Source organism: Lycium barbarum, chromosome 3, assembly GCF_019175385.1.
Source record: "Lycium barbarum isolate Lr01 chromosome 3, ASM1917538v2, whole genome shotgun sequence".
NCBI lineage: Eukaryota > Viridiplantae > Streptophyta > Magnoliopsida > Solanales > Solanaceae > Lycium > Lycium barbarum.
The window spans coordinates 125,788,970-125,802,145 of NC_083339.1; the positions used below are offsets into that span (position 1 = coordinate 125,788,970).

At 33.8% G+C, this 13,176-nt stretch overlaps 2 protein-coding genes across 2 annotated transcripts; one reads left to right on the forward strand and one right to left on the reverse strand.

The window, feature by feature from the left end:
* Positions 1-210: 210 nt before the first annotated feature.
* LOC132632306 (mitochondrial import inner membrane translocase subunit TIM8-like) lies at positions 211-2,608 on the reverse strand. The gene is made up of 2 exons (XM_060348186.1): positions 2,450-2,608; positions 211-561 (listed from the first exon to the last, which is right to left on the reverse strand). The coding sequence occupies exons 1-2, from the start codon at positions 2,495-2,497 to the stop codon at positions 373-375; spliced, it is 237 nt and encodes a 78-aa protein (XP_060204169.1). The 5' UTR covers positions 2,498-2,608; the 3' UTR covers positions 211-372.
* A 3,681-nt stretch (positions 2,609-6,289) lies between these two features.
* Positions 6,290-11,169, forward strand: LOC132631292 (uncharacterized). The gene is made up of 3 exons (XM_060346884.1): positions 6,290-6,296; positions 9,851-9,948; positions 10,741-11,169. Exons 1-3 carry the CDS (start codon positions 6,290-6,292, stop codon positions 11,167-11,169), a joined length of 534 nt encoding a protein of 177 aa, XP_060202867.1.
* The last annotated feature ends 2,007 nt before the right edge of the window (positions 11,170-13,176 follow it).

Below are 13,176 nucleotides of genomic sequence, written 5' to 3' on the forward strand. Positions count from 1 at the left end.
TCTGAACAAAGGGATAACAGAAGTAACTCAATTTCATTTGAGAACTTCCATGTTTTTGTTTGTTTTAGATAATCAACGCATGAAAGCAAAAAACATCTGTGGCATAAGCTTTTGTAAATTTGAACACACATTTAGCCTGAAATATTTTAAAAGAATTCACTAGTTCGGGATATAGGTGTATGAATGGCCTTGCAAATGAAGGGGAGGATGTGAGTAAAAATAAGAGCATCTCTCTGCATTTAGTAATTTATAACATCAGTAACACCACAGGAACTGTATTGAGCAACAAGAAAAATTAACTACATGTTTCTTTCAAATTTCTTTGAGGAATCAAAAAGATCATTGTATCCATTTTATAAGGCCAATCTTCCTTCAGTGCATGCTCTGGAATCGTTTCATTATGATCATGCTCAGCTCCATGTAGCGTTGTGCACAATAACTTAAACAATTAGATTCACTGGAACTGAACTTGCTTCCAGGAGTACCAGTGACGCATTTGTCCCAGCAGGAACTCGTAAGCTTTGCAACTACTTCATTGACCATGGCCCTTTCCTTCTCTTGCTGCATAAAGGAAGAAATCAGGTCCAACTATTAAAAAGGAAAAGCAGACGGCAACACTTAAACCGAGAACTGGCATCTTGCTAAATACTATATTCAAGTTGCGGCAACTAAATCAAATCAAGCAGCTAAGTCATTCAATCTTCTTCCAACACAACTAGGAACATGACATTGGTGGAGTGTTGCTTGACATCTCAAAACACTGCGGATAAGCCAGTGTGAAACTTTGAAGCTCACTAATATAAGCTACTCCGCCAACAGCAACCCCCAAAGATAAGATGAGCAACACATTAAAGAAAAACCTCAGAATTTGGGTATTGTTGGGACTAATAGAGAGGTTTATTTTTAAAAATGTACATCAACTATATTATAACATCTAGCAGAGATGCTGCAACTAACACAAACAAATGAAGATCGCCCAAAATGGCTTCGTAATGTCCTCAGTATATAACACAGGTGCTGAAAGGAAATGAGATGGGCAAAAATCACATCGAGAAATTGGTGTCAAAAGATTTACAATCTCTCGGATTCAAGAACATAACACGGTGGAAGTGAAAGATCCATAACAATGATACCAACTAGTTGGGATTTAATGCCTAGGCATAAGTTAATATTTTGAGCTCAACGAGAACGGAATTTAATGCCTGGTCTCACTAGTGTTCCACTTACATTATACTCCACTGTTTGCTAGGAATTCTTTTTTCTTTTAAAGAATGTTGCAAGGAGTCTTTTAAAGAGATGTAGTTCAGTATAAGAATTAGTATAAGATTTAGGGGAACCTCTAGTTTTAAACCATTTTTAATTTGCTTTTAAAATACATATCATTTAATATTAAATGGAACACACTTGAACAGAGTAAAGTGGATATAGATGATTTCAGATAGTCAGCCCCAGCTATATTTTATTGTAGAAATTTATATAAAGAAAAATCAGCAATAAGATGTTCTTATCTGCTCTTGCACTAAAAGAGCTGCTAACCATATAAGAGTCTTAATTCTTTAACGACAGTTTGCCATAATAAAAGCCAAATCATATTTCTAGAATTAAGATCCTTTGTCTGCTCAATCTGTTAAGAAGAATATTTTAGAGAACACGGATCAGTATATGGACTTTTCGGGTTCTCTTGAAAATTTGTAGGCGTAATACATAAACAGGCCCTCAAACTTGGCCTTAGCTGGCAAGTATGCCCTCCAACTTTGAATGTGCACAAGTATGCACCTCAACTTGTATAAAGTTGAACACGTAAACACAAATGCTGACGTGACACATAAATTTTTGAGGTGTACTTTATACAAGTTGAGGTGTCTAGATGATTATTTTGTACGTTGGAGTGTTCAACAGACAAAGTGGAGATCAGTTGAGGCACCTGTTTGTGTACACCCAAAGTTGGAGGGCATACTTGCCAGCTGAGGCCAAATTTGAGGGTCTGTTTATGTATTATGCCAAATTTGTAATATGTTACTCTTGTAGGGTCTTGTCTGTTTCTGATGTAAAATTGTTGTACCTTCTTGGTACCTTTCTTTTAATAATACTTTTACCTTATCAAAAAAAATAAAAATAAAGGGTCTTGTCTGTTTCTGATGTAAAATTGTTGTACCTTCTTGGTACCTTTCTTTTAATAATACTTTTACCTTATCCAAAAAAAAAAAGAAAAAAAAAAAGAAGCCAAATCATACATGGATACTACTTTTTCATACACAAATGTACGTACGGAATATGGTTCTCTAGCTGATTTCACTTGCTTTACTAATGGGATCAAAATGACAGACGTAAGAGAGTTTTAACAGTCTAGTAAAATCTACTGTAAAATATTATGTCAAAGAAGTGTTTGTAACCAAAACTGGAAGTGAAAACACATCAAATAAAATATTTACATGATTGAAAAACTTACATTGAGAAGTTGCTCCAATTCGGCAGACTTTAAAGCTGAAGGATCCATGGAAATTTTTGGGTAAAGAATGCTATTTTGGGGTTGAGTTTCTTGACTTAGAACCCTATGCAAAACCCTAACAATAAGTCGATTAAAACCGATGCTTTATATAAGATGGGCTACAATTTAGGCCCGTTGTTTTTAGTAGCGAATTCGGATAATTAGCCCATTGTTATCTACAATTGGATACGGGCAATTCGCAGAATTGCCCTTCTTTTGGGGTGGTCTTTAAATTTTGCCCATCATATTTAAAATCTTTAAATTTTGCCCTTCGCTAAATTTCATGGGTTTCAGGTTCGAACCCCCACACAGTCAAAAATTTTAAAAAAGATCGCAAGGCAGAGTTTAAATTTCGCTATGCCCCCATCGACATACACTTGTGAAGGAATTAGCAAAGTTATGTCGGATCCGGCATACTTATACCTTATGGGCAGACTTGGCATAAGTATGCCGGTTCCGGCATAACTTTGATAATTCCTTCACAAGTTTATGCCGGATCAGGCATAAAAGTTTGCCCATTAAAAGTATGCCCCCATCGGCATAAACTTGTTAAGGAATTACCAAACTTATGCCGATGGGGGCATACTTATGCCTTATGGGCAAACTTTGCCTTGAAGCATATATATGTATTTTTTTTTTAATTTTTCAAGGTAAACCTTTAGTAATGCCTTAACTAAGAGTGTACCCATAAAACATAACTAAAAGTATGCCGCATAAGACATAAGTTTTCCTTAAGGCATAATTAAAAGTTTGCCTTATAAGGCAAAGTTTAAATTTTGTATGCCCCCTCCGGCAGAATTTTAGTTATGTTTAACTAAAAGTCTGTTGGAAGGGGCAGACTTTGCCTTGAGGGGCAGAATTTTTGTTATGCCGGGTTCGGCATAACTTTAACTTTTTCTTAAAGATTGTATGCTGGATCCGGCATACACTCCCCCAGTCCTGCCTTGCGAAATTATTTTTTTATTTTATGCCTGAGCGGGGGTTCGAACCCAGAACTTCATCTATTCGCTCATCTTTCCAAGCAAAGAGCAAAATTTAAAGACCACAAATATGAAGGGCAAAATTTAAAGACCACAAATTTGAGGGGCAAAATTTAAAGACCACCCCAAACGAAGGGCAATCCGCGCAAAAAAATGATTGGATACTTGAAATCGACGCTTTATGGGATTTGCATCAGGTAGTCAATTTTACTTATGCTATTTAAGTTAATAGGATCGATCGGTTCAATTCGATTTTGAATGTTATTGATTTGACTTATCGATTTGTAAATATGTTATACCGATAACCGAGTCAATAAGATATCGATTTTTGATTTATCGGTGTTCGATAGTTAGAGATTCGACTATCGGTTCAACCAATACTGATATGGGTTGGACATTTATCAAGAGGACTGACAGGGTATTATAAAAGACTTGTTCATTCTCAAAAGAAAACACTCCTCGATCATTTATTATACCCACATGGTATGTATCATATATTTACTGGGTATCATGAAGGACTGGTTCATCTCTTAAAGAAAAACACAATTCAATCCTCTATGATACCCACATGTTATTATATTCAAAGTCCGCTGAATTGGAGCAAATTCTTAATGTAAGTTGGAAAACTTTTATTCAATGTGTATTCAGAATTTATGCTTGATATTTGTAACTTGATCTAGTTTTGGCTACAAATAATTTCTTGGCATAATATTTGAAAACTTTATTTGAGCATTGTTCCTTTGGAAAGATAATATATGGGTATCATAGATGATATATAACATGTGGGAATCACCTATATAACTTAATCGTATAGGTTCTAATCCTTTCAAAAGTATTCTATCTATTCACAAACCTGTCTCAACTCGCGGGACTTGATATGTTTTACAGAGTTTTCCTACCTAAAATATTGCATAGTGTCTTTCTTAAATTTAAAAGGCAAAAACAATCTGTGTAACAATTCTTCACAAGCAAAAAATGCAGTTCTTTTCGTTTTTGTACTAACAACTAACAAGCTAGTGTTAATTCTTGAAATTCATAAGTTTGGACAAATCCAAATGTGAAATAAAGTTTACTTATGAGAAGCTCTATTATATATATCTTAAAAGGTAAACTGCCCTCTAAGCTAGCGTTTGGCCATAAATTCACAAAAAAAAAAAAAAAAAAAAAAAAATGAAAAATTTGATTTGGGTGAAGTTTTTCAAGTTTTAAAAATGTGTTTGGTCATAATTTTTCAAAACATATTTCACTTTTTGTTTTGAAAAATATGAAACATTACTTATAACCATAAGTTCTAAAAACTATCAAGAATACCCAACAATTCAAAACATATTTACTAATCTCAAATTATGTAGAACATGATATTTTAATAATAACGGCTAATAACACACTTACTAGCTATTACAATTCAAATTACATACAAAGATTCATTTTTATCATCGCAACAGATTTCTACAGTTAGCAGAGCAATTTTTCCTAGGGTTTCTTCTTCTACTGTTTGGGCACAATTAGCTCGTTCACTTTATAGAAGAGACTATTTTATTTGTGAAAACATGATAGATACGACTTTAATGGAGGAACATGATAGATATAATTAGTTGAATCATAAATAGATAGGGCTTTTTTTACAAAATACAAAAGTTTGAAGTAGTTTTTAAAAGTTTTGAAAAGACCAAAACATAACTCTTGCCCCAAAAACAGGTTTGAGCCAGAATTTGAGATTTGAAGATTTATTTTCAAAATCTGTCAAAATTTTATGGCCCATTGTGCACCACAGCACCATCAAAATATGCTCCCAAAATTTATGACCAAACGGGAGCTAAAGATTTCTTTTCCATTAAATTATCCATCCTGTTTTATTTTATTTTATTATTTTATTTTTTTAAAACCTTTTTGGCCCTAGCAAACATATGGAGGGATATGTTTATGTCTTTCCCAAATGGAATGACAATTTAAAGTTGTCCCTTCAATGAACTTTTCCTCGGAGCAATACTTGTAATCCTGAAAAGCTTATCTCTGCTTCTTTTGTTGAAAAATTGAACTCCAGAGACCAAATTGAACGTCTTTAATTTCCGAAGATGTTGAATTACTATAGCTTATTTTCCTTAAATTTGGCGTGCAGTTCTTCCTGAAGTTTTTTTTTTTTGTCCAAAGTTCTTAATTTGTAGCACCAATAACGTCATTCAACTGTATTGCCCACTATGTTATTGATTTACTAAAGAAAGAGCTAAGAAATAACGAAAGCGGAAAAAAGAAAATGCTTTTAGAAGATTCTACAAGCATGGAGTGAAAAGTAAATGAAGCATTAATGCCTATAACAAGAATTTACCTGGCAGGCTGGCACTAACGGAGTAACGGTGCCCGTAACTTAAACTTTTTTTTTTTTTAATTTTTATTATACTGTACATAGGAGAAAAGGAAACGAAGAAAGCGATTATAAAGTGGGAAATTGAATCATTATCAACGAGGTAAAAATTCAGATAGTCAACTAATTGAACTATATAAGTCACGTTTAAGCAAATGTTCGCTTTGAACGTGTGTGAGAACGGTCCGTATAATATGGACCAGTTATAACTTCTTTCGTACATTCTTAAACTAATTTTGTTCTGGACAAGCCCTTAACCTCCAGAAAACTTCCAAAAACTGCTCATATACAGTAACTATTCTTAATGGTAGAATAATATATAAGAACATACATTGGTTGGATCTTTAAGCACATTTTTCCCTTGAATTCATTGCATCATTATAGTGAGATTTTTGAGTGCTTAGAAGACTCATCGCAGTTGGAGAAAGCCAATACAGACATCGATCCTGTTCTGTAACAATGGAAGGTACGTCGATCCTATTATTCCGCTACAATTTCGCTCTCTATGTGTTTAGACATTTTGTATTTGTGTAAACGTCTAGCATTGCACACAAAACTTAAACTCATAAATAAATTAGAGTAAATTTTTACACATTGATAGCATTATATCACTACTATTACTCCGTCAAATACAACAATTTATAAAGAGTAGCTATGGTAACCTCGAAAATAAGGTAAATTATTTGTTATAACAAACTAAAATACTTCAACCAGATAAAAATTATTACACTATCAATTTATATACATCAAATCCAATAAATAATATCCGTGCATGAAATGAAGTACAATACAAGAGAGCTGACTTTTTTGACTCTTTTTATAATGAGCACGCAGCTCCTCTTTTGGAGAAACAAAAGCTAATTAAGCAAACATCTTCTCAACGAAGCAAATCACCTATCCAATCCAAATCAGTCAAATGCCCCTTCATCTCCTTTCTAAGGATCTTTGCCTTTTTTTTTTTTTTTTTTTTTTTTGCTTTCTCAAAGCTAAAAAAAGCATATAGCTTTTTCTTCCTTTCTTTTAATTTGTCACTTTCGAGCCAAAAGATTTTCAAAATCAATTCTGGCCCCAAAAGAAATGCCACTTATTCACTGTACCAGATTTCACTCTGCCGAATTCTCTCACTAATTAATCAATTAATTAAAGAAAAGATGATTGGTGAGGCAATTATAATCATACTTAACAAAGAAGAAGAGGAAGATGTGGGGTGATGAGCTTTTTAAGTCGGAATTCCAATACCAAAGTGAAAGACTAAACATCTATTAGCTGAATGTAAAAATAAACATTATGACATGAGGTCATTTTTAATGCAAAAAAAGGGGACAAAGATTTCTCCGACGTTGCAAAGCTACTCCCTAGCACGGTTAATTCAATAAAACTGAATCTTTTTTCCTTTTTCTTTGTCCAAAAAATTGATCTTCCTTTGATGATTCTTTTTTCTCCTTCCAAATATTCAGGTAAATAGAAGCTACTAATATATACTTACATGTTATTTCAACCAGAATTTGGTTCTCTTATTGAGTAGCTACTCCATCTTTCCACACGTGAAACCTTTTCTTTAGCCACTTTTTTTTTTTATGTTTTTATATAGTGCATATATGTGTGTGTGTGTGTTCATATGTTTTCCAGCTTAATCACTATTGCTTTTTATAGAAAAATAATGAAACATTAGTAAACGTGAACATAGAGATGGGTGTTAGACATGCACTATTGATGGTTTACTTTACTGCTTTTTATTACTTTATTAGTCTGAGAAAAAAATAATGCATTTGCTTATATGGATTATGACTCAATTGTGGCGAAGATGCAGTCACAATAAAGCAAACCATAGCATGCTCTTAAAGCATAATCTAAACCAACAACAAAAAAAAACATTATATATTATATGCATTTACATATGAATTTAAGTTATATATATTTAGTAGCGTAAAATTTTTATACAACCATTGTGATTTGACTGATCATACCAAGTATTTTTTTCAGAATATCATACTAAATTTGATAGATCAATGTTTTTAATGGGATTCAATTCCTTAAATGGTCATTGAATTTATAGAAAAGTCCCACTAAAGTAATTTTTAATTTTTTTTAGACAATAAGGTAATCAAACTATACCCCTATTTGAAAAAAGTAAAACAATCCATTTTTGGACATAGGGCCCCTTAACCTATTTTTTAAAATATAAAACCCATTTCGATATTTATAATTTATTTTTAAAATGTGGAAAATATTAATTCAAAACAAAAAATTTAGAATATTACAAAATTGTGTCTATAGACAATAAAAATATACAACTTACTGTAAAAATATTTTATACAGCTAATTGTAAAAATGAACCAAAAATATTTTATTATTTAGATCGTAATATATAAAGTTTTGGAAAGCATGTATACAGTTAATTGTAATAATATTTTCATTTTTCAAAGCAGTTATCCAACACGATCTTTTTTCTTGAGAAGATTTATCCAAATATTCTTCCAATAAATCAAGTTTATTCTAATTCTTACAAACTAATTATAATAATAACATGCATCATGCATCTATATAGCGTCTCATGTATTTCAATTATGTCCAAGCACTTCAATTCAGTAAAAAATTTAACTTTCGACTTTGAGCAATAGAAAAATATCAAAATAATTTAAAAGAAGTTGCTATAACAAAGAAAATCGTATAGCATACTGAAAGTTTGAATGATTATATTGTTTTATTCTTATAGCTTGAAATATTACGTTGAATATTTTTATTTTATTATTACAATATGAAATATATTAATTTGAACAAGAATTTTGGAGTATCCAAAAATTGTGCCTAGGTAATGAATTTTATATCTTAAACAATTGGTTAAGGGATCTTATGCATGTCCAAAAATGGATTGTTTTAGTTTATTGGAAATAATGACATGGTTTGATGAACTTATTGTTTAAAAAATTTAAAATTTACTTTAGTTGGATTTTTCTACAAGTTCAATAACATAACCATTTTGAGGAATTGACTCTCCTTTAATAGTGTAAAAAATATATACAACAGTTCCAAGAAGGGATAGTCACTATAGGTGCTAAATATACTAACTTTACTGCTTAAATACACGAGGGCATGATACTTTATGGGGCTCGTGCATCTTCTCTTTTTCTTTTCTAATTACGGTGTACTAATTTATGTGTTGGGTTAGTAGTCAATTCAGGAGCAAAATGTCAAACGGTGCAAGTGAACGAGCGGTCATTTCTTTTAATGACTTAGTTTTTTACATGCTTTTGAAATATAAAGTTAGAAAAGATACATGAATCTTCTTTTTTCTACGTAACATTATTATGTTCTAACATTTAATTTTTCAATATTCTTTACTTAAGTTTAGGTAGGAAACGACTTCCAAATTCATTAATAATTAGATAATTAATCTATAGATAATCTACTAGTAGTATACTGTAAAGAGAGTGGACATTGATCAACAAGAATTTATCATGAAGTATCACTCAGAGCTCAATAGTAAGTGAATAAATTAAATCTACGGAATTGATTAACTAGCATCCAGTTCCCAATTAAAAAAAAAAAAAAAAAAACATATATCTCAAGCTAGTGTATTTCATGTGGAGAGAATTCTATTCCCTTTGATGAACTTGCTCTTGTTGTCCGCTTTTATTACAAGCTACTAGTATTACGTTGTGTGCGACATCTAAAGAATCTCAATAGAAAGCTTTTGCTTCTCTTTGAAGTTCTTAAGGACGACATAAAGGAGATTAACGTATGCAAAAGTTACCTAATCTTGACAAAGGAAAAGAGACGCAAAATAAAATAAAATAGAGAGGAACTTATGTCAATACCTAAAAAAAACCTTTAACTATATATTCACGTCTTGTCAGTTTAGTGCTTAAACTATAAGGTGTTGTTGTTACCCCCTGAACTATAATATTTTCTATCAATCCGTGTCAAGTGACATGACTCTCTTTGTGATCTAGAAGTCAGAAAGTAGGCCAAAAAAGAACATGATGAGTTATGAGTTTTGATGACTGACATATGAATCAGGGACTAGGTCCCCTGGGCACTGTATGACTGTGACAACTATAAAGCTGCGGCACTGTTCCGACTTACAGAGCCACATCAGGATAGATGGACCATGCAATGTCTCTATCTATGTCACGTGCTTCTCACATGCTCCTCACTCGGCCCCCTATATAAATAACATGTTGGCATTTGTTTGACCTAGCAGCTCAAAACATATTATTCTCATTGTTGAAAAGAGTAGCCGCCACTGCCGTCTCAGAGCTCTCAAGATCAAGACTAAATAACTCCAAGGACCAGATCCCAATACTAAAGATGTCTCAAGTCCTAGGTTATTTTAGTCTTTATCTTTTGGTCTAAATATTGTAAACCTAAACTTCTTTTAAGAAGGGTTTTTGTAGGTGTTTGGTTTATTAAGCTTTTCGTGTTGATACGTAATAGTTAGTTATGGTGAGTTGAAGTTCAGCTAGAGGTAGTTGAATTAGTTTGGTTCTTGGCTAGAGTTAGTCAAGTAAGTGCTTGCAATAAAGGTACTGTAAGAGGAGGGATTAGTAGGCTAATTCCTTGGTTGCAAAAGGCTTGTAATCTAAAAGACGTTGCTCAGTTAGTAAAGTTGGAAATCCTACTAGGGTAGGTCGTGGTTTTTAATCCCTCGAACAAGGATTTTTCTACGTAAACATCGTATCTTGTTTACTATTATTTTAACTTGAGGGAACAGATAAGGTAGCTGGTCCCTTATTTGTTCTGGTGTAAGCTTAGTTTCTATCAATTGGTATCAGAGCAGGTTCTTTCTAAAAGGGTAACACCTAGAAATGATCTCTTATTATGGCTGCTCCACCAAACTTTGAGGAAGGACAGTCAACCACGAGGCCTCCAAGATTTAATGGAAATTACTATGGATGTTGGAAAACTAGAATGCACGACTATTTGATGGCTGGAGATTTTATGCTTTGGTTCTTAATGGTCCTTTTGTTCCTACAAAGACTGATGCTGAGTCTGGAAAGCAAGAGGAAAAACCCACGAAAGAATATATCGAAGTTGATAGAAAAGTCATCGAAAAGGGGTTTAAGGCAAAAAAGATTTTAATGTGCGGTATTGGACCAGATGAATATAATCGTGTTTCATCTTATGAAACTGCCAAGGAAATATGGGAAGCCCTTCTGACAGCTCATGAAAGAATCTCTCAAGTCAAGCAGTCCAAAATAGACATGCTCACCACTGAGTATGAACTATTCAGAATGAAGGACGATGAGTCGATTCAGGATATGCACACTCGCTTCACCTCCATTATCAATGAGCTTCACTCTCTTAGACAAGTCATTCCAATCAACAAGCAAGTTTGAAAAATACTTGGCGTTCTGCCAGGATCTTGGGAAAGTAAAGTTAATGCCATAACAAAAGCCAAAGATCTGGAGAAAATGACCATTGTTGACTTGATTGGAAATCTCAAAACTTATGAGGTAAAGAAGAAAAAGAGCTTGAGAGACGGGAGCCAAATAAAGAGAAGAACCTGGTTCTGAAGGTGGCCAAAAGTAACTCAAGTGATGATGAGTCTGATATGGCCTACATTACAAAAAGGTTCCATAAGATGATTCGTAAAAATAGTGGATTCTCTAAGATGGGAAGCTCTAGCAAGAACTTTAAACAGAATGACTTATGTCACAAATGTGGAAAGCCTGGTCACTACATCAAGGAATGCCCTCTCTATAAGCAAGACTATTACAAAAATTTTGACAAGGGAGTGAGGCGGAACCAGGTCCCTGATAAGAAGTTCAACAGAAGAGATGTGGCTGACAACTTGGTAAAGTAGGCTCTAGCTGCTTGGGGAGACTCCGCCATTAAATCTGATGACGAAGATATAGGGGATATCTCCATTATGGCTATTGAAGATGAACCTGTGAACTATGCGTCCATCTTTGTGCTCATGGCCAAGTCGGAAGATGAGGATGATGATGAGAATGAAAAGGCCAATTTCTTTGTTGTTCAAAAGAATCTGAAAACTTACTCTCAAAAGAAATTAATATCTCTTGCAAATATGCTAATTGATACCTATCATAACCTTATCAATGAGATAAATGTTCTAAATGAAGAGATTGACGGATTAGAACAAGTAAGGGATGATATGGTAGTAAACATTGTAGACTTAAAAGCAACAAGTTGAAGTGCTAACTAGGGATAATGCCTTGTTGTTTAGTCAGATGAACAAATGGGTGAATACTCCTTCTAAAGGAAAACAAGTGGGAAGTGAGATTTATTTTGAGCTTGATAGTGAACTCAAAAGGGCTAAAATGAACTTCTCTAGTGAGCTAGAAAGAAATAGGCAACTTCAAGAGGATCTAAGCCGCGTGAAATCTGAACTTGATAAGTCTCTTCATTCGACTTATTCCTCTGACAAAGTGGTTATTATGTGCAAGGGTAATAATGGAAAACGGTGGATTGGTTATAAAAAAACCAAGAGCCCGTTTAACCCTCACAACAAGTATGTTTCTGTACCGGATAACTGGCTTTGCACCCATTGTGGCAACACTGGTCATTATAAGGACTCCTGTAAAGCAAGATTTCAGTCTATGTATAGAAACAGAGATGGCTGGACCTGGTCCCACAAAATGAAATTTGTGCTGCCTGCATAGGTAAATAGAGCTCTTATTTATCCATTCTATGACTATAAGAGACCCAAGTTAGCTTGGGTTCCTAAGACTAACTAGTAACTTTGTTTGCAGGCCAGAGTAAGAGGGGGCAGTCAAAAATAGTTTGTTGATAGTGGCTGCTCAAAGCACATGACCGGAAGGATGGAAAATTTCTCTCACTCAAGGCCTTGAAAGGAGAGAGTGTGTCGTTTGGTAATGGGAAGAAAGGGTATATTCTTGGTATTGGCAAAATTGGCAAGACACTCTCCTACGCTATTGAAAATGTTTACTACGTGAAGGGTCTAAGCTACAGTCTGCTGAGTGTGTCACAAATATGTGACAAAGGAAATAAAGTGGAGTTCTTATCTCATGTGCACTATCACCAATCTCAAATCTGGAGAAATGGTGCTAATAACAAAAAGATACAAGAACATCTATACAACAGACTTTAGCTCATCTGTTGATAATGATTTGACATGTCTCAGTGCTTGGGATGATAATGCTGAGCTGTAGCACAAAAGATTGGGACATGCAAGCTTCCCCTTGCTGAACAAACTGGTGGCAAAAGATCTGGCTCGTGGGCTACCAAATGTTAAGTTCAAGGATCACAAAGTGTGTGATGCATGCATAAAAGAAAAGCAAGTCAGAACCTCTTTTAAACCAAAGAAGGAAGTAAGCACCTCTAGGCCACTAGAGCTTCTTCATATAGATCTCTGTGGGCCT